Below are 23248 nucleotides of genomic sequence, written 5' to 3' on the forward strand. Positions count from 1 at the left end.
TTTAAAAAAATCATAACCTTTAAAATTTTGCACCTAAAAAATCCATATGATGGCTTATTTTTTGTGCCACTAATTTTACTTTGTAATGTCATCAGTCATTTTACCCAAAAATCTACGGAGAAATGGAAAAAAAAAAATCATTGTGCGACAAAATTGAAGAAAAAAACTATTTTTTTTTTAACTTTTGGGGGCTTCTGTTTCTATGCAGTACATTTTCCAGGAAAAATGACACCTTCTCTTTATTCTGTAGGTCCATACGGTTAAAATGATCCCCTACTTATATAGGTTTGATTTTGTCGGACTTCTGGAAAAAATCATAACTACATGCAGGAAAATGTATACATTTAAAATTGTCATCTTCTGACCCCTATAACTTTTTTATTTGTCCGCGTATGGGGTGGTATGGGGGCTCATTTTTTTGCGCCGTGACGTGAAGTTTTTACCGGTAACATTTTTGTATTGATCGGACTTTTTGATCACTATTTATTCATTTTTTCATTATATAAATAGTGACAAAAAAAATACGCTATTTTGGACTTTGGAATCTTTTTGCAGGTATGCCATTGACCATGCGGTTTGATTAATGATATATTTTTATAATTCAGGCATTTCCGCACGCGGTGATATCACATATGGTTATTTTTATTTTCACAGGTTTTTTTTGAATGGGAAAAGGGGGGTGATTCAAACTTTTATTAGGGAAGGGGTTAATTGATCTTTATTCGCTTTTTTTTCCGCTTTTTTTTTTTTTTTGCAATGTTATAGCTCCCATGGGGGAGCTTTTACATTGATCAATGGTTTCTCACAGGAAACCATTGATCAATGATTCTGCCGCTTGACTGCTCATGCCTGGATCTCAGGCACTGAGCAGTCAGTCATTCGGCGATCGGACAGCAAGGAGGAAGGTAGGGGACGCTCCTGCTGTCCTACAGCTGTTTAGGATGCTGTGATTTCACCGTGGTGATCCCGAACAGCCTCCTGAGTAAACTGGCATTAGTTTACTTTCACTTTAGATGCGGCGTTCAACTTTGAACACCGCATCTAAAGGGTTAATAGCGATCAGTGCCACGCGCTATTAGCCACGGTTCCCGGCCTCGCATTATAGAAAGGGAGTGGGCAAAGGGTGTACAGGTACGCCTCCGTCCCCAGCAGGTTAAAGAACCAATGATGTCCAGGCCTCAAACACTGCAGAGATGATGTAGCTGGAAGAAGACAGAAGAAGACATGGCATCTGGACCAGAAGAGGAAGAAAAGGAAAAAGACAACAGAGAAGACGTCACTCAGGTCACTGATATCATTGTGTATTCTCCTGATGGTCCCATCAGTAGGAACCCCACCAAAAAATTGGTTGCTTATTCTAAAATGCCCCGGACCTTTTTTTTTTTGGTCCCAGTCCTGCCTTGGCATAGGGGGGCCCAGGGCAATTTTTTGCAAGGGCCCTGTGGTTTCTAGCTATGCCCCTGGGTAAAACCGTAGCTTCATCATTCCAATTCAATAGATAGCATGGAACAACTATTATATTAAAGCAATATGGACCCACGTGCCAGCTGGGGCTATGTGCATCAGCCTATGTTGCACATATGGTATTGCCCTCTCCTGTCTAAAACTGACATCGCCAGGTCTGCCATAAAGTAAAATTATGTTCCTTGAGCCCAGAAGCCGCTCTACTCTACATGTTCTCATGGCGCAGGCGAAATATAAGAAATCCCCCGCGAGACATCTCCTTCAGGCCGCTAAAACTGTAATCCCCAGGCGCAGGAAAGATCCTGCCCCCCCCCCCCTCTCTCTTCGCTGAAGTGGCCCATATTAAACACATGGAGGAGCTTCTGGTGGTCCACCCTGAGGATGTTTCTAGATGGGCCGCAACTTGGCTCCCATGGTCATCCTTTTGCTCTTCCCCCAGATACCGGCTTCTCAACTGATCCTTGTGTCATCGGTTCCCCTCTGTCTTCCCTGGTGCATATGGGGGACCGCTGCTGGTTGGTCCCCGCCCTGGCCGGATTCTTTGTTCTGTGTTTTCTTGTCTACTCCCTCTATTAGTTCCTTTTTTCTGTGCTGTATATGTTTTTCCCACCCTCTCAACGTTTTCTCTATATGTTTTTTCATTTGCACTTAGCCGTCTGTTATACCATCTTTGTCTTGTATTGGATGGCTCTTTTTTCTGCCCCTGTCAGCCCACTGGCCTGGGCAGCCTGGCTTTCTACTTGCTTGCCCCCTCATCTTACTGTTTCTATGCCCCTGCCCAGGTGTTTGGACGGTTTTCTCCATTTCTTTGACTTTACTTTCTCTTGGTGTTTTCGCACACTTGTTCCAATGTTTTACTTTTTTAACGCTACCTGTATGTTTTGATCTGTTCTATTTCAGCCCACCAGGCCATTATTACCGTACATTGCTTGATTTATTGAGTTTTTGTCATTACTGATTTGTTTAATAAACTTTTTCTGAATTTGAAACAAAAAATTATGCTCCTCGAAAATTAGTTTATATTTACAAAAAATTATTGAAACTGAGGTTTACTCATTTTGCATTTACATACAATAAGTGGGATGTGTGTGAGTTTTAGGTAAACTACGTAGGATAACTCATACAACCACTGCCAGCTCAGACCAGAAGACTCCTTGAATGGTCTCTTGATCTTCTGCAGTTCCGGATGGAAGGAAATGGAATTCGCAAACAATTTGGAAAGGAGAGACAGAAAAGCACACAAATATGTTCAATAAACTGTATCACAGAGCATTGTGACTGCAACACCTGTTGAGTGAGCCATTGGCGCATTTGCTTTTGGGATTTTATGTCTTTATATGGTATTTAACCTGGCAGATGTTTTGTCAGTCTGGCAGACAGCATTGTTTTCACAAGTGTCAAAAGAGCGGTAGGTTATTATTTTTAGGAAACATTACACCATAGAATAAAGATCAGAGAAAGGAACTTTATGGATTCAACAACTACATTTAAAGGGGTTGTTTGGGGAAAGAAAATCTTACTAATATGATGTTATTAGCCATAGGGCAGAGATCTCTCCATATCAGCCGAGTTGTCTGGCTAATAGCTGAAACATCACATCCCACTCTCTGAATGTAGAGCTCCCTACCTGCTCCCCCCCTTCCCTCCTGTTTGCTCAGGATGAGACAAGTGATGTGAAGAGGGGTCGGGACCCATTGTAGGGCTGGCCCTGCCTACTCCTCCTTTCTTCATAAAGAAAACATGAAGAAAGGAGCCAAACAGATTTGGCTTCCTGAACATTCATGTTTATGACCATCTTTAGATGTATATTACACCTAAAACTTCATTTAACCCCTTAAATGCCGTGGACAATAGTGAGTTAGGCATCTCAAAAGGGAATGGGTCTCAAACTATGGCTACACAGACAGTATTATAAAAGTATTTTTAGTGTGTAAATAGAATAAAAGAACTTACATGAATTGTGTGTTCTGACAGTACAGATTATTTTTTATAAATACATATTTTTAATGGCATTAATTTGTAATAACTTATTTAGTAAAAAAAAAAAAAAAAAACAATAGTAAATTTCATCAATTACAAGTGGAGATAAACATAAAAACACCTAAAATGTCTGTAAAGGCTAAGAGAGTTTATTGTCCTCATTTTACCCAATTCCTTATCATATGGGAGATTTTCTATTTTCCCATCTTTTAAAGTGTACCTGTCATCAACAAAAACTTTTTCTATAATGTAGATAATACCATTATATGTATATTTGTAATGTACATTGGTTAAAATATATATATATTTTTGTCCCTGCAGCTATTGCCTGTGTGTCTCTATGAGGAGTCCAAATACAGGAAGTGAGGCTGGAAAAGCAGGGCTCTGTACACAGAGGACAAGCGGGGCTCTGTGCGCCGAGGACAAGCGGGGCTCTGTGCGCCAAGGACAAGCGGGGCTCTGTGCGCCAAGGACAAGCGGGGCTCTGTGCGCCAAGGACAAGCGGGGCTCTGTGCGCCAAGGACAAGCGGGGCTCTGTGCGCCAAGGACAAGCGGGGCTCTGTGCGCCAAGGACAAGCGGGGCTCTGTGCGCCGAGGACAAGCGGGGCTCTGTGCGCCGAGGACAAGCGGGGCTCTGTGCACCGAGGACAAGCGGGGCTCTGTGCGCCGAGGACAAGCGGGGCTCTGTGCGCCGAGGACAAGCAGAGCTCTGTACACAGAGGACAAGCGGGGTTCTGTGCAGTGAGGCTCTGTGTCATGCTACGGGCTCACAAATGAGGAGGATTGCTATGCCAGGAGCCTGCACAGAGCCCTGCTTGTCTCATCCTCACTTCCTGTATTTGGACTCCTCACAGGCAATAGCTGCAGGGACAGCACTTTTTCACCCATAAACATTTTTTAACCAATGTATATTACAAATATACCTAAAATTGTCTTATCTACATTATATAAAATGTTTTTGTTGAAGACAGGTACACTTTAACAGAGCAAAAACCAGGCCAAGTTGTTGAGGCGACACTATCTGTCATTAATACTGGAAGTGGTTAGTTCTCAGTCTACTCATATGTCAACATGAAGACAATAACACGTCACTTAGTGATGAGAACCTGCTTTGCATGACTTCACTTTCCCACCTGTGTCTACAAGAAAACAAGCCCCCTCTATGACCGCTCTCACTTCCTTTATCACTTGAGGTTTTTTTTTTCTATTTCGTAAAGACGTGACCGACTTTGAAAATGTAACTCAGCACTTTACACTCCTAAGTGTCTTCATGCAATTTTGAATCCAAGCATGATATTTCGTACAGACTAATGTTTGTGGCTAAACTCTTAAGCCTCCTTAAAAAGAAAAAAAAAAACCCTCCCAGATATTGCATAATTCCTACATTCCCCCTCTGTGTCTACACGCGCCTATAAGAAGTCGACAAATGCCATGAGGTGCAGAGGGTGACTGGATCTGGACCTGCTCATAGTCACAACAATTTTGATGGCAAATAAACACCCTAAATATGACAACTACAGAGCCTTTATCCTGTGATTGGTAAGGGGGGGGGGGGGGGACACCAAGTTCCTGTATGCCCTGCAACCATGGAGTTAATAAACACTCTACAGGATAAAGAGGTTATCCGGTTAATAAAAAAATTAAAAATAAACGTATCCCCTATCCATAGTACCTTAACAATAATGGATCAATCACATACATGGAGGCAGAGCTCTGGAACATTTTTCAGTTCCAACATAAACTAAACACCAACAGGTAGTGTGGTTGATGCAGAACATGAAAGATACATGAAAGTTCCTGAGATGTTTAGGATACCTGAGGTGACAAAAATCCCACCGGTTAGCTCCTGGTGGTAATAGTCCAAAGCTGGCTGGAGGTCCACCAAGATTTCAGAATGCTAAGAGGTTCTTGACAAAAGGCCACTCTCATGCTAGGAAAAGTGATGCTAGGCTTCATCTTGAAGGCCATAGAAGATGTGTCCCTCAGGTCAGGGCAAGGCTGGTGCTCAGGGGTCCCTATTGTTCCTCATAAGAACCAGGTTGGTCTTATCTATCAATGGACAAACCTTGTCAACTAACTCTCTCATACGGATCTACCTTCTGCTTGATCTTCTATACTCATCCTCTGGTTCTTACTCCATACTCATTCTTCTATATTCTCCCTCTGGTTCTTACTCCATTCTATACTCTCCCTCTTGTACTTACTCCATTCTCATTCTTCTATACTCTCCCTCTTGTTCTTACTCCATACTCATTCTTTTATACTCTCACTCTGGTTCTTACTCCATTCTATAATCTCCCTCTTGTTCTCACCCCATACTCATTCTTCTATACTCCCCCTCTTGTTCTTACTCCATACTCATTCTTTTCTACTCTCCCTCTGGTTCTTACTCCATACTAATTCTTCTATACTCTCTCTCTGGTTCTTACTCCATACTCATTCTTTTATGCTCTCCCTCTTGTTCTTACTCCATACTTACTCCATCTAATTTGGGCTACTTTTAGGAAGCAACTATACCAAGTGTGTGCATATAAAGTTTGAGTCATCTCTGCACCATCCACATGCATTAGCAGCATGAGGAAATAAAATCATAATAAGAACAGGCAACTATTCACATCCAGCCACATACAAAACTAGTGTACCGACACACTTCACATCCTGTACAGCTACACCACAGAGAATAATACAAAGTGTTGTTTATATATATTTTTTTCAATAGGCTTTAAAATAAACGAGAAACCCAATCTTCATGATAAACAACATGAATAAGCAAGAAGGATATCCAAAAGTAAGAAACATCTACTGAAGATTTTCATAATCAGGAACAAAAACTTGACTTTCATCTGAAATAACAATAAATCCGGCAGTTCAAGTCAAGGAGAAACTCAGCCTGGAAGGTGCTTAAGGGAAAATAGACTCCCGTTCTTCATCTACTCCACAAGGTTAACACCACCATCTGAGAGGTAGGTCACTGAAGATGACCCATCCCTCATAGGCTCCCATTTACCTATCCCATGGTGCAATTGGGACCACAGAACTATCTTAAGTCATACATTATGTCAGACACCCTTTAGCTTTCCTACCAATATTACCCACCATTTGATTAATAGTTAAGTCACTGATTATGTCAGATGCCCCCATAGGCTCCCAGTTACTTTCCCCACAAAGAGACCCTATAACCATTTGATTATCATTAATCATGTGAGATGGTCCCTCTTGTCCTCACCCATACCTTGTGCTTAAAGGCAGTCTATTGTGTACAAAGTATATATCCTATAAAAGTATTGTGACCTTTGGTACTACTGTACATTGCAAGCAATGAGGTCCCCGTGAGTGAATGTCACTCTCCTGCGCAGTGTCTTGGCCATTGGGAAACTTTCCATCTGACAGATGCCCCGGGCATTATACTTTCTTGCAGTCAGATATACATTTGTCCCTGGTTTCTTTATAAACCTTGCATCTCCAGACATAATGACATCCGTCTCCTCTGGAAATTATTTTGTCCACCAATTATGTTTTTCCTCTCGCTAATGCTCCTCCGATTTCATTATCCACAGACCATTACCGTCCCATTACTTCATTTTACAGAGATGCTAAATATTTTATGCCGTCTGACTACCATGCCAATAGCCTAATTGTTTAATTTCCAGAGATTTCTTAGGAGAAGAATGATATCCTTAAGGGGGCCACACACAATAGATAAATGACATTTGAACCTGATGATTCCAGCAGGACCCACTGACCATCTAATGTGTATGGTTCCTTAATGGCAAAAGTTGGGGAAAAGAAAGATTGAGCTTTTGGCTTTCAACATGTCTCACTCTTTTGAAGGGAGATAAGCCATGGTTAGAGGCGAGAATTGGCTTATTTTCCCCTCGTCCTGTTGAATATACGTGCAAGAGTAGAGCAGGTATCTTTATAGAGAGGGGATGGGAAGGAATATCTGTTAGCTATGATTAACCATTAGACATTTAGACCACCTGCTACGTGGACTCTAGTACATGAACGTTGCCTAGCATTGAAGATTGTACCAGGCACAGTCCATGATTATATGTATGCATATGAGAGGCAGGTCACATGATCCTTCAAACATAGGCTTCTCATAAAAGCCACTGGAAAGTTGTGGAAGGACCCCTCAAAGTTTAACTCTCTCTCCCCAGAGGGCTGTAAAGGAGCTTCTGTAAGTGTTTTTCCTCGCAGCAAGCCTACTGAGCCGAAAGGGAGTTAATCCTAGCTCTGGCAGTGAAACCATCCAAGCTAAGAGAGCAGAGCGCTCACACACCAGGGGCATAAAGAAATGTAAATATTCATTATGTCTGTCACGCCCCCTCCCATAGACTTGCATTGAGGGGGCGTGGTCGTGACATCACAAGTGGGGCGTGACATCATCCAGTCATCCGGCATGCAGCGAAGTTCTAGGGTGTGGGGTGCCGCAGCCGAGATCGCGGGGGTCCCAGCGTCGGGACCCCAGAGATCAGACATTTTATTCTCTATCATTTGGATAGGGGATAAGATGTCTAGGGGCGGAGTACCTCTTTAATGAATTATGTGAGAGAAAAACAAATAAGAAAAACACTGAGAAATGAGAGTTCTTTGAATCCCAGTAATAGTAATCTGACTGTTACTTGTATATAAAGCGATGCTACATTGTCCATTTCAGTCTATTATGACAATGTTACCTTTGTGCCAGGACAGATAAAAGTGGCTCCCTTACTCTTAACAGGTCCCCAGAGGGAAAAAAATATTAAATATTTATAAAGCCTAACAGCGAGGAATTCTAAGAGGTGAGTGATCTCTATGTTAGGTCTTTGTTACCATTACCTAGTAAGTGGAATGAGGAAAAATGATTCTTTTTGCAGTCAGTCTCGTTTCCTTCACCCCGACAGCTGGCTCAGACTTAAGGCACATAGCCAGCGGGCTCCCATGCCAAAAGAGACAAAGCTGACACAAGAATTTGTTCCCAGCTAAATATAGGAGATGTGGGGTGGATCAGGTAATGGCTCGAGTGGACCTGAAGTTCTGTCTCAATTCCACACTTGTAACTAGTGAGGAATCGGCATCAATGTTAGTGCATTAACCTCTGACGTTATGGATAGAAAAATTAGCTGGTACATAGTTTTATTGGCCAATACATATGAAACACTTAACCAGAATTAATAATGCAAGGTTTTCTTTCAGCAGATATCCAGTCAAGGAGCCGGTAATATTATGTCTTTAACTAAACAAATCTTCTCGGGGGCCTGCATCCTGGCCTTCTTCATCACACTATACTATAAGATCTATGTAGAGAAGAGAGACCAGAACATCATCATTTTCCTGAAGGAACTCAATAAAAGTGACATAGCCAAGGACACCATCACACCTCTCAAAGGTAACAAGACCTTCATCATTGCTCCTTACTACGACAACCGGGAAGGAAACCTAGTCCGTGTTTTAGGTATCGTTCATCATATAGAAGTAAAAAAACTCTGTTGTTATTTTCTTTGTTGCGGGCAGAAAGATTTGGTCCTAGCCAATGCGGTAATAGATATCCATGAAGATCGCTTTGGCTTTCCCTTTGGCTTAGCTGACATAATGTGTCCCTTGCAACCACAATGTCAAGCGAGTTACATTCATATCGCTGAGCCTTCAGACAAAGACTTTGCATCACTTCCCAGGTTTGAAATCCAAAATCGTGAACGGGAACAGTTTTCCGCAAACTTCACGGTCTGCATCTCCACCATGTTTGGAAATTACAGCAATGCTCTACAGTTTATCCAGACCATTGAGATGTATAAATTACTTGGAGCGCAAAGGGTTACAATCTATGGCAAAAACTGCAGCCGGCTGATGGAGCAAATATTGGACTACTACAGCAAGGAAGGTACGGTGGAAATTGTGCCATGGCCCATTCAACAGTACTTACGGGCATCTAGTAAGTGGCGCTTTGAAAACATAAATGATGGAGACATTGGCTACTATGGGCAACTATCATCGCTGAATGACTGCCTTTATAGGAATATGTACAGGAGTAAGTATGTGCTACTCAATGACCTAGATGAGATCATTTTACCCTTTAAGCACATGACATGGGACAGCATGATGGAAAGCCTTCAACGAGAAAACCCGGATGTGAATGTTTTTCTGTTTGAAAGCCATAATTTCCCACAATCTGTCGTCACCAATGGGAATTTTCCCGATATATCATCATGGAAAGATGTCCCGGGTTTTAACTTACTAAATCACATCCATAGAGAACCTGACAGACCCAACATATTCAATGCTCGGAAGATGATCGTAAACCCAAGAAAAGTTATCCAGACTTCTGTTCACTCTGTCTTAAAAAGTCTTGGCGGGATTCATTATGTCCCCCTCAAGACTGGCCTTGTCCATCACTGCAAATGGCCTCATCAACCAGACCTCAAGTCACAACTGATCGATGACAGGACAATATGGAAATTCAACGTTTCATTGATAAGGAACGTTAACCGAGTGCTAAACCAAATACAGTGAAACCTCTGAGACGACCAACCAACGTTGCACAAGTCTGTGAATAGAATAAACATGGGAAGGGCGCTCCTAATCTAAATCAGTTAATGGAGAGAGAGTCACATCAAGATAATACCCTATTACCTATATCTGTTGCGCTGAGGGCACAACACCTGTATTGACACGTAGACTTACTTAGAGGAGGACAGCTCTCCGAACCTGGAGTCTGCAGACATTGACCGTTTGCCATGTGTCTGCTCCTGAAGACGGTGACGAGTCACCGAAACATGTAGAGGGGGCAAATCTGTTCATTTTAAATGTGTCATTGATAGTTCCTAATATAAGTGATTGATATAACAGTGGAAGAGCCTGTAGGCCCCACTTTATAAGGTGGCAAAGCCAGTGGCTCCACCAAGGATGAATGCAGGTCTTAGTGGTAGAGCACATATCCCACCCAAGTGATTGGGGGCATTATCTTATACTAATGGTGGGAGCACCTGGAAGCCATACAACTATGTTTACACAATTGCACTTTATACCTAGGCTACAGTGATGCAAATTTTAACAGAGTTTATATCACCGGGTTTATTTTATTACCAATACATTAAAAGGTAAGTTTTAGGGAAGTTCCTGCTGTTGCAGCCTTGGGATTATTGTGAATTTTTTTTTCCAGACATTGACCGGTCACAACATGAAATTTGTGGGGTTAAACCACCGATAACAAAAAAGTAAAAAGAAGAAGAATATATATTGGTGCCTGTCCAAAGAAATTGCTTGAATAAATATGCAAAATAATTATTAAGATATATTAAAATATACTAAAAATCCATGAAAAAATTAGTTTCTAACCCGAACAGGATTCTTATTTAGGTCAAATGAATCTGTTTACCTGAAGAACCCTGTACGGGGTAGAAACGCATTGTTTCATGGATTTTAAAATGATACTTTATTATATAAATAAATTAGCATATTTATCCATGCAATTCCTTTAAACAAGCGCCAATATTCCGTTTTTTTTTTTCATCGATGGGTCTACCCCTCAAGTCAAAGAGGTGATCTTTTAGAGGGGTTTTACTGTATGCAAAAACATAGCTAAAGATGAATCTTTTTCAAAGAATAAAAAATTAACAATAACAAAAAAAAACATAAAAATACATATAAGCTGTCTTAAGGGTGTTACTTATTCTACTCAGCTGTAGTGTCACTTTACCCGCGTGGACACACCAAATATGGCCGCCACCAGAGCGGTCACAACATTAATGCCCTGACCCATCCCTCGCATTTGTTGTGCCACATCCCCAGGCAGATTCTGAATACATGAAAACCTGCTACAATCTGGGACAGAGTTATAGAAAACTGGACTCGTGGTAGGAAGCAAAGAACTGTCCACGCTTAATATTTATGAAGATGTTAATATGAAAAAAGTGAAAGACTAAAGAACTTCTATACTGCCCATTTGTGATCTAGTTATTTTTTTCTGTACATACGGATTTGTGTACCTTTCTATTATATTTATGCAGAGTAATGTATTTTGGTTACAAAAGAAAATTTTATTTAGTTTTAAAATGCAATGTGAAATAATGCGCCTGATTTGTTGTTTTTCTTACATAAAACACACCTGTTTCATCGTCCCATCAAATCACTGATCCACTGATCCAGCGGGGTATTTCTACAGTGGGTCTGCGCTGTTAAGAACAGAATTGGCATGAACAGCACCTCTTTGGTCAATTCCTCCAGAGATTGGAACACCCTCAGTCTTTCGCAGGAATCCAATTCCTCATCGGCAGTTCCGAGCAGCAGGATCCCATTGAAATCAATGGCTTCTCCTTTGGCCAAATACTGCTCCCCCCCCTCCACCCCAAAAAACTTATTCCCTAATACTTGCAGCTCTAGACTATATCATACATGCTACTCAGGATCTATACTTGAGATGTAAACTTTATGTACGGTATTTCTTTAATTTAACGGGGTTGTCCGGCGAAAGAAACAAACTATGTATGGTATCAATAAGTATATTAAAGTAACTTACTTATATAATGTTATTACCCATAGTGCAGAGATATCCATGTCATCTGTGCTTTCTCCTTTGAAAGCTGTGACATCACGTTACAGACTCTGAATGGAGAGAGCTCCTGTCCCTCCTCCACCCTCCCTAATGTCAGCTCAGGATGAGACCAGTGATGTGAAGGGGAGAGCTTGTATTACTGCATATTAGATTGATGACTCATTAGATAAGGCAGCAGGGAGCCCTGTTCTGACAAACTAGTACGACTTCCTGCTGCCTTATCTAATGAATCATTAATCTAATGAGCGGTAATAGGAGCCTCCCCCCTTTACATCACTGGTCTTATACGTGCTGAAAGGAGGGGAAGCGGGAAGAAGACTGTGATGTGATGTCACAGCTTACAAGGAAGCCAGCCCAGCTGATATGGAAGATCTATGCACTATGGCTAATATCATTACATTATACTTTTTGAACCAATACTATGGGTGATACAATTTCTCAGGCTTCAGAGCTGAAACCTCCTAACCTTCCTTGGTAGCTGAATGTAAACTACCCTGGCGATGTGTATATCAGGAAGTCTTACATCCAAGACCAAACCTATGACCTGATGAAGAAGAAGAAACTAAATGTCCTGTTATAAAGTTTATCTAAGCTTTTAAGACTGGTAAAAATGGAGTGGAAAAAACATTATCAGCCGGCAGAATTAAGAGCGCAGCTCTGGGCTATAATACAGTCAGTCAAATGCTGAGATGCTTTAGTGTTTCCCACAGTCGTTTTACAGCAAACATCAATGATTCAGAGCTTTTTGTGAGTTCATATTGTATTGACTATACACATATATATATATATATATATATATATATATATATATATATATATATAAGCTCCATTACAGTAATCAATACTGGACACATTCCATTAGTAAACTGTATGAAGTATTGAAGCTTTTACTTGTGCTCATCCTTTTAACATTCAAAAGGTATAAAATGAAGTGTACCAAAACATGTGTATGTGTGTATATATACATAAATGTTTTCCAACCAGAGTGCCTGCAGCTTTTGCAAAACTACAACTCTCAGCATGCCCGGTTGTAGTTTTGCAACAGCTGCAGGCACCCTGGGGGTTAAGAATTAAGTTTAGAGATAAGAATACCACTTTAAAGGGGTACGGGGGCGTACAACTTCCTGTGGAGCATACAGCAGCGGATAAGTATTGGAAGGATTACGATTTTTATATAGAAGTAATTTACAAATCTGTTTAACTTTCTGGCACCAGTTAGTTTTAAAACTTTTTTTCCTCTGGAGTACCCCTTTAATATCGCCTATGGCAACCCATTCAATAACAGATTTTAACCTACCAGCCTAGAGAAATAAAAAACAAACAAAAATATTTTTCTTCTTCAGAGTACCCCCTTAAACTTAGGGGTGGAGTGTCACTTTAATCATTTACATTCACATGCTGTCAAACTTACTCCTGTCTGACCCCCAAACCAATGTTCATGCAATTTATTTGAAAAATATATATTTTTTGTCTCGGTTATTAATATTCTTGGGATTTCGCGGGTCGGACACAATCTATTATATTTGAAAACTGCAGAAAGAGTGGAGCAAATATTGAAAATGTTCACACAGGGCAGGTAATTGCAGATTTTGTTGTTGATCCTTGAGGGTAGGAAAAAAAATGGAACTGCTCTGTGTGAACGTGAATATGGATCCTTAAAAAAAAAAAAAAAAAAAAGGGGTGGGGGTTTCGGGGGGTTGTCCAACAATAAAAAAAAAAAATTTAACTTAATAAAAATAAATGAACAAATATTTGTAAATAAAGTTACTGTACCTTTCTGTGGTCTTACATGCTTTTCTTCCACTTCTGATGCAAATTGTCTTTTCTCTTGTCCTCATTAACCCAACGTCTTCATCTGTTAAAGAGACTCTGGCCAGGAATTCAGCCAATTCTATCCCCTCCCACTTCACCTTCTTGACTATAACACCTCCCCCTATACTAGTGCAGCTCACCCCTATACTAGTGCAGCTCACCCCTATACTGGTGCAGATCACCCCTATACCAGTGCAGATCACCCCTATACTGGTGCAGATCACCCCTATACTGGTGCAGATCACCCCTATACCAGTGCAGATCACCCCTATACTAGTGCCGCTTACCCCTATACCAGTGCCGCTCACCCCTATACCAGTGCCGCTCACCCCTATACCAGTGCAGCTCACCCCTATACCAGTGCCGCTCACCCCTATACCAGTGCCGCTCACCCCTATACCAGTGCAGATCACCCCTATACCAGTGCAGCTCACCCCCATACCAGTGCAGATCACCCCCATACCAGTGCAGATCACCCCTAAACCAGTGCAGATCACCCCTATACCAGTGCAGATCACCCCTATACCAGTGCAGATCACCCCTATACCAGTGCAGATCACCTCTATACCAAGTGCCGCTTACCCCTATACCAGTGCAGATCACCCCTATACCAGTGCAGATCACCCCTATACCAGTGCAGATCACCCCTATACCAGTGCAAATCACCCCTATACTAGTGCAGCTCACCCCTATATCAGTGCTGCTCACCCCTATACCAGTGCAGATCACCCCTATACCAGTGCAGATCACCCCTATACCAGTGCAGATCACTCCTATACCAGTGCAGATCACCCCTATACCAGTGCCGCTCACCCCTATACCAGTGCAGATCACCCCTATACCAGTGCAGATCACCCCTATACCAGTGCAGATCACCCCTATACCAGTGCAGATCACCCCTAAACCAGTGCAGATCACCCCTATACCAGTGCAGATCACCCCTATACCAGTGCAGATCACCCCTATACCAGTGCAGATCACCCCTAAACCAGTGCAGATCACTCCTATACCAGTGCAGATCACCCCTATACCAGTGCAGATCACCCCTATACCAGTGCAGATCACCCCTAAACCAGTGCAGATCACCCCTATACCAGTGCAGATCACCCCTATACCAGTGCAGATCACCTCTATACCAAGTGCCGCTTACCCCTATACCAGTGCCGATCACCCCTATACCAGTGCCGCTTACCCCTATACCAGTGCAAATCACCCCTATACCAGTGCAGATCACCCCTATACCAGTGCAGATCACCCCTATACCAGTGCAGATCACCCCTATACCAGTGCAGATCACCCCTATACCAGTGCAGATCACCCCTATACCAGTGCAGATCACCCCTAAACCAGTGCAGATCACCCCTATACCAGTGCCGCTCACCCCTATACCAGTGCCACTCACCCCTATACCAGTGCCACTCACCCCGTATACCAGTGCCGCTCACCCCGTATACCAGTGCCGCTCACCCCGTATACCAGTGCCGCTCACCCCTATACCAGTGCCGCTCACCCCTATACCAGTGCAGATCACCCCTATACTAGTGCCGCTCACCCTTATACCAGTGCCGCTCACCCTTATACCAGTGCTGCTCACACCTATCCCAGTGCAGCTCACCAATACACTAGTGCCGCTCACCCCTATACTAGTACCGCTCACCCCTATACTAGTGTGGCACATCCCTATACTAGTACCGCTCACCCCTATACTAGTGTGGCACATCCCTATACTAGTACCGCTCACCCCTATACTAGTGTGGCACATCCCTATACTAGTACCGCTCACCCCTATACTAGTGCCGCTCACCCCTATACTAGTACCGCTCACCCCTATACTAGTGTGGCACATCCCTATACTAGTACCGCTCACCCCTATACTAGTGTGGCATACCCCTGTACAATTGCAGCTCACTCCTGCACTAATGCAGTACACCAATAAAATAATGCAGCACCCCTTTATACTAGTGCAGCACCCCAATACACTAGTTCAGCACACCCCTATTCGTCAGCATACATCTTGGCCAGTAACTTCAAGCATACCTCAGATGTATTGGCACAACATAATGTGATTGGGGCCCTAACTGAATGCTAGAGGTCACATGACTGTCCATGCAGTTACCACGGTCTAAGTATTTCCCAACACGTGTGGCTCCAGATGTTGCATACCTACAACTCCCAGCATGCCCGAACAGCCTTCGGTGCTGCTAAGCTAACCGGCACCATTAACCCCAGTATTTGGACGCCACTATCAACTTTGATAGTGGCGTCTAATGGGTTAATGCCGGGCATCGGCTTGATCGGCAATGTCTGGCATTAATTGTGGGTCCTTGCTGCTCGTAGCAACCTGGACTCACTGGGTGTGGAGAGTCCTCAGCTCGTGAGAACACTTTAAACTCTGTTAACGGGACCAGGGTGTGCAGGTATGGCTTCGGTCCTTAAGTACCAGGACGCAAGGGAGTACCCATACGCCCTACGTCCTGAACGGGTTACATTCATACATTATTATTATTGTTATTATTATCATCAATAATAATAATTAGAGATGAACGAACTTACAGTAAATTCGATTCGTCACGAACTTCTCAGCTCAGCGGTTGCTGACTTTTCCTGCATAAATTAGTTCAGCTTTACGGTGCTCCGGTGGGCTGGAAAAGGTGGATACAGTCCTAGGAAAGAGTCTCCTGGGACTGTATCCACCTTTTCCAGCCCACCGGAGCACCTGAAAGCTGAACTAATTTATGCAGGAAAAGTCATCAACTGCCGAGCCGAGAAGTTCGTGACGAATCGAATTTACTGTAAGTTCGCTCATCTCTAATAATACTTATTGTTATTATTATTATTAATAATAATACTTATTGTTATGATTATTAATATCAATAATAATACTTATTGTTATTATTATTAATAATGCTTATTGTTGTTATTATTATTAATAATAATAATAATGCTTATTGTTGTTATTATTATTATTAATAATAATAATAATAATAATGCTTATTGTTGTTAATAATAATAATATTATTATTATTATTATTAATAATAATAATAAATAATAATAGCTTGTCACGGACCACCAATAACTAGGAGTATTCATCTGCATAGTTCTTCTAGGGTAGCACTAAGCCCCTTATCTGCAGCTGCACATCTCACATATGTATTTTATATACTGTACATAGGATACATCTATCACTAATCATGCTTGTCAGGCGCCCCCTAGTGGTTACATCAGCAGAATATTGACTTGACATCAATTACTCTGTGACTGGAGCACCCTCTAGTGTCTATTTTTTTGTACTGCATATAAAAGTTGCAATACTGGATATTAAAACATACAAAATCCCTTGATATCCACATTGTCTTTTTATTCTCTACTGCAGTGGTCTTCAACCTGCAGACCTCCAGATGTTGCAAAACTACAACTCCCAGCATGCCCAGACAGCCGTTGGCTGTCCGGGCATGCTGGGAGTTATAGTTTTGCAACATCTGGAGGTCCGCAGGTTGGAGACCACTGCTCTACTGTATAATCAGAAATGCTCTTCGGTCATTGTGTAGGATCCATTGTCTCCATTGCTTGTTTCAGGACATTACGTGTCCGTAGCAGCAGTCCTGGGAGATTCTGGGGTCATCACTTACAGTCGTCTTCTGTCCTTCCATAGTGATGACTCCAGAATCTCCCAGGACTGCTGCTACGGACACATAATGTCCTGAAACAAGCAATGGAGACAATGGATCCTACACAATGACCGAAGAGCATTTCTGATTATACAGTAGAGCAGTGGTCTTCAACCTGCGGACCTCCAGATGTTGCAAAACTATAACTCCCAGCATGCCCGGACAGCCAACGGCTGTCTGGGCATGCTGGGAGTTGTAGTTTTGCAACATCTGGAGGTCTGCAGGTTGAAGACCACTGCAGTAGAGAATAAAAAGACAATGTGGATATCAAGGGGTTTTGTATGTCTTAAAGGGGTACTCCCGTGGAAAACTTTTGTTTTTAAATCAACTGGTACCAGAAAGTTAAACAGATTTGTAAATTACTTCTATTAAAAAAATCTGAATCCTTCCAGTACTTTTTAGGGACTGTATACTACAGAGGAAATGGATTTCTATTATGTCACGAGCACAGTGCTCTCTGCTGACATCTCGGTCCATTTAAGGAACTGTCCAGAGCAGCATAGGTTTGCTATGGTTTTTTTTTTTTCCTACTCTGGACAGTTCCTAAAATGGACAGCAGAGGTCAGCAGAGAGCACTGTGGTCGTGACATAATAGAAATCCAAAAAGAAAAGCATTTCCTCTGTAGTATACAGCCCCTAAAAAGTACTGGAAGGATTAAGATTTTTTAATAGAAGTGATTTACAAATCTGTTTAACTTTCTGGCACCAGTTGATTTAAAAACAAAAGTTTTCCATGGGAGTACCCCTTTAATATCCAGTATTGCAACTTTTATATGCAGTACTAAAAAATAGACACTAGAGGGTGCTCCAGTCACAGAGTAATTGATGTCAAGTCAATATTCTGCTGATGTGACCACTAGGGGGCGTCTGACAAGCATGATTAGTGATGGATGTATCCTATGTACAGTATATAAAATACATATGTCAGACATAAGGGGCTTAGTCAATCAGGATTATTAACCCTATAAAACATGTGACGGACAAACAAAGGAGAACGCAGTACTGAGATTCCTCAATTTACAGTATTGGGGTCTGTTCACACTACGGAATTCCGGTGCAGCAGCCTCCGATTGTCTTCTATGGGATTGTGCTCCTTTGTGCACACTGCTGGATTTCGATGGCGAAAACTCAAATTCTGGACTCCGAGGAAAGATTGAACACGTTCATTCTTTCGGCGGAATATAGCGCAATACTGCATTGCTGCCAATGGGGATGGTGCATGTCCGCGCGGCCATAGCGCCAATTCATTATGTCAGCCCCTGCTGCCTAAAAGAGCATAGGCATCCCAGCGGAGGAGGCAAAATGGTGTCACTCCATCATTCCTCCTGCACCAGGAGAAAGCGGCTCCATAAGGGGGTACCGGGGGGTAATACAGAGGGGTAAAGATAGGAACCCGTGTGCAGCCGGAGACAGGTATCTGATCATTTTATACTGCAGCTCAGTACAATTACAATACCAAATGTATATCGTTTTAGGCCGGGTTCACATGTGCATAATATGCTGCAGAAATTCTGCAGCAGATTCTGTTGCTACCCATTGACTTGAATTGGTAATCCGCAGCAGATTATGTACAAGTGAATGTGCCCTTATATAAGGAAGACCCAATAAATAATATCATAATCAAAGAAATAATAACTTTGTCATTTATCAATTTATCTTTATTTATTTTAGTATTTTACTCCCATTGGGGAATCAAACTTTTGTAACACATAATCAGGGCCGTCTGCAATTTTGATTGGACACTGGGCAAGCTATTTTTTTTACACTACCTCCCCCGCCTGACCGACACACACACACACACACTACAGACACACACACAACAGACACACACACACTATACAGACACACACACACTATACAGACACACACTACAGACACACACACTATACAGACACACACACTATACAGACACACACACACACACTACAGACACACACAAACACACACACACAGACACTCGACAGACACACACAGACACTCTACAGACACACACACACACACTATACACACACACACACACTACAGACACACACACACACTACAGACACACACACACACTACAGACACACACACACACTACAGACACACACACACACACTACAGACACACACACACACACTACAGACACACACACACACACTACAGACACACACACACACACTACAGACACACACACACTACAGACACACACACACTACAGACACACACACACTACAGACACACACACACACACTACAGACACACACACACACTACAGACACACACACACACTACAGACACACACACACACACTACAGACACACACACACACTACAGACACACACACACACTAGACACACACACACTACAGACACACACACACTACAGACACACACACACTACAGACACAAACACACACTACAGACACACACACACACACTACAGACACACACACACACACTACAGACACACACACCAGACACACACACACACTACAGACACACACACACTACAGACACACACTACAGACACTCTACAGACACTCTACAGACACACACTACAGACACACACTACAGACACTCTACAGACACACACTACAGACACACACTACAGACACTCTACAGACACACTACAGACACACACTACAGACACACACTACAGACACACACTACAGACACACACTACAGACACTCTACAGACACACACACACACACACACACTACAGACACTACAGACACACACACACACTACAGACACACACTACAGACACACACTACAGACACACACTACAGACACACACACACACTACAGACACACACACACTACAGACACTCTACAGACACACACACACTACAGACACACACTACAGACACACGACACACACACTACAGACACACACACACACACTACAGACACTCTACAGACACACACTACAGACACACACACACACTACAGACACACACACACACACACTACAGACACACACACACACTACAGACACACTACAGACACACACACTACAGACACACACACACACTACAGACACACACACTACAGACACACACTACAGACAGACACACACGACAGACACACACACACAGGACAGACCCACACTACAGACAGACTACATACATACACTACAGACATACACACACCAGACACACACACACACCAGACACACTACAGACACACACACTACAGACGACACACACACACACACACACACTACAGACACACACACACTACAGACACACATAACAGACACACACTACAGACACACTCACCTGGCCGTCCATGGTTTATTCTTTCCTGTGACTGACGTGTGATGTCGCTGACATACTCCTGTGCGGGTCTGCAGGGGAACGTCACTAGCGCGACATCCCCCATCAGTCTCAATTCTTTAAAGGCCACGGCACCGCTTTAGAACAGTGAGCCGCAGCGGCAGGACCGTCCCTACCTGGATCTGCGGCGGCTAGCTGCTTTAACGTGATGTCACGAGCCCCCGCCCCGTGTCGCCAGTCATCCGGCATGGAGCGAAGTTCGCTCCGTGCACCGGATGTCTGGGGTGCCGCAGCCGAGATCGCAGGGGTCCCCAGCGGCGGGACCCCTGCGATCAGACATCTTATCCCCTAGCCTTTGTATAAGGGATAAGATGTCTAGGGGTGGAGTACTCCTTTAAGTCCAGGGTCAACGCATCTGTCTACCAGGAGATTTTGGAGCACTTCATGCTTCCTTCCTTTTTAGGGCTCATTCACACGAGTATTTCCTCTTGAATTCTCCGCTCCAAATTAATGCACATCCCCTCTGCCCATTGACTTTAATGTTATTTCCGCTGTCCTGTTCACACTGCGGAAATTCTGGTAACAGAATTCCGACGCTGAATTCCGTTCTGCTTGAAGAAACAACATGTTCATTCTTCAAGCGGAATCCGCGAGCAGAATCCAATAGAAGTCAATGGTAAAAAAAAAAAAGTTCTGCCCGACATCGTTTTCGAGCGGAATTCAGAAAAGTAGATTAAATAGCCGCCTCCTTCTGCTTGATGGATAAAAAGACAGAAGGCAACAATTTCCTGACCGAAATTATTCCTCATGAATTCCTCCTCAGGTAGTTACATTACTGAAATACAAAGAACTTTTGCACGATATTGTAATTTTTCGAGTTTCACACGTACAGGTTCTCTTGGTGCCATTATTCATACAACTTGTCTTACAAGAAAACACACAAGCTTTGATCTGTTATGATCCTCGAAACCCGGCGATGAAGAAAAACAAAACAACTGTTGGGACCCATGGAGTAAAATGCTGCAACCAAGAGGAGGGGGTTGAATACTTTCCCTTAGTTTGACTTGTGTTGTTACAAGGAAGTCAGAATAAATATTCAGTAAGTGAACAAACATGGCTTCATTCTATGTCTGGGATTTATGTAATAACCGGGGCGACCAATTGCTTTCCAAACTGGACGCTGCGACACATAAGTGTATCGGCTGCTGTGTCCGTCCAGTTCCAAAGCAGCAGTCGCTGTTCTTAAAGGGGTACTCCGCCCCTGGCATCTTATCCCCTATCCAAAGGATAGGGGATAAGATGATAGATCGCCGTGGTCCCGCTGCTGGGGACCCCGCTATCATTACTGCGCAGAGCGAGTTCGCTCTATGCGTAATGACGGGCGATACAGGGGCCGGAGCAGCGTGACGTCATGGCCCGTCCCCTTAATGCAAGTCTATGGCAGGGGGCGTGACGACCGCCACGCCCCCTTCCCATAGACTTGTATTGATGGGGGCGGAGACGTGACGTCACGAGGGGCGGAGCCGTGACGTAACGGTGCTCCGGCCCCCGTATTGCCCGTCATTACGTGCAGAGCGATCTCGGTGCGTCTTATACGGCGAATACACCCCTATTGCGGCGGTCCCTGCGGCCATCAACGGCCAGGACCCGCGGCTAATACAGGACATCACCGATCGCGGTGATGCCCTGTATTAACCCTTCAGACGCGGCGATCAAAGCTGACCGCCGCGTCTGAAGCGAAAGTGACACTAACCCGGCTGTTCAGTCGGGCTGTTCGGGACCGCTACGGTGATATTGCGGCGTCCCGAACAGCTTACAGGACACCGGGAGGGACCTTACCTGCCTCCTCGGTGTCTTCTCCGTTTAGGGATCCCCTGTATGGCCGGCGCTCTCCTTCCTCGTCTTCATGTCGTCGCGTAAAGACGTGATGGCGGTGACGGAGAGCGAGGATACCCGGCCGGCAGCAGAGACGTTCCGGAGCGACGGGGACACGGCGACAGCGATGGAGCGACATCCAGGGCAGCGGTGACGGGTCCGGAGCGGCGGGGACACGTGAGTATTAAATCCTATGCAGTGGTCTTCAATCTGCGGACCTCCAGATGTTGCAAAACTACAACTCCCAGCATGCCCGGACAGCCAACGGCTGTCCGGGCATGCTGGGAGTTGTAGTTTTGCAACATCTGGAGGTCCGCAGGTTGAAGACCACTATTGGGTTCAAAATCTTTATTTTTTTAGATTTTGCACCTATAAATTGGGCGCGTCCTATAGGGCGAAAAATACGGTAATTAGTTTCACCTTTTAAGATGCATTAATGAAATAAATGAACTTTTGCACAATATTCAAATTTTTGGAGTTTCACCTGTATGTACAATTGGCGGCACGGTGAGGAATGTGTCACCAACATGAAAAGCTCGGAAAGCTCCGGTTTAGATATTTCAGCAGAAAAAACAGCTGACAAATCGACAAATGATCTAGTTGTGGACAAACCTGAGGTCACTTATAGGAAAACCACTATGTGCCACCCAGGACA

The 23248-nt window shown here is 43.4% G+C and overlaps 1 protein-coding gene and 1 long non-coding RNA gene across 6 annotated transcripts in view; one reads left to right on the forward strand and one right to left on the reverse strand.

Moving 5' to 3' along the window:
• The window catches only part of LOC130290462 (uncharacterized), a 29304-nt gene extending 17822 nt beyond the window's left edge, over positions 1 to 11482 (forward strand). For 2 of the 5 annotated variants that reach the window (XM_056538125.1, XM_056538126.1), the window contains exons 2-3: positions 6164 to 6407; positions 8626 to 11482. In XM_056538125.1, the coding sequence (XP_056394100.1) occupies positions 8653 to 9936 (1284 nt within the window). In that variant the 5' untranslated portion in view covers positions 6164 to 6407; positions 8626 to 8652 and the 3' untranslated portion in view covers positions 9937 to 11482. Of the gene's footprint in view, positions 1 to 6163; positions 6408 to 8622 lie in introns of those variants that run through there. The other 3 variants (XM_056538124.1, XM_056538128.1, XM_056538127.1) reach the window with 2 other exon arrangements.
• LOC130290466 (uncharacterized) overlaps positions 1 to 23248 on the reverse strand; it is a 56854-nt gene that overhangs the window by 19606 nt on the left and 14000 nt on the right. The window lies entirely within an intron of this gene.

The sequence above is a fragment of the Hyla sarda genome, chromosome 9 (genome assembly GCF_029499605.1).
Source record: "Hyla sarda isolate aHylSar1 chromosome 9, aHylSar1.hap1, whole genome shotgun sequence".
In the NCBI taxonomy this organism is placed as follows: domain Eukaryota; kingdom Metazoa; phylum Chordata; class Amphibia; order Anura; family Hylidae; genus Hyla; species Hyla sarda.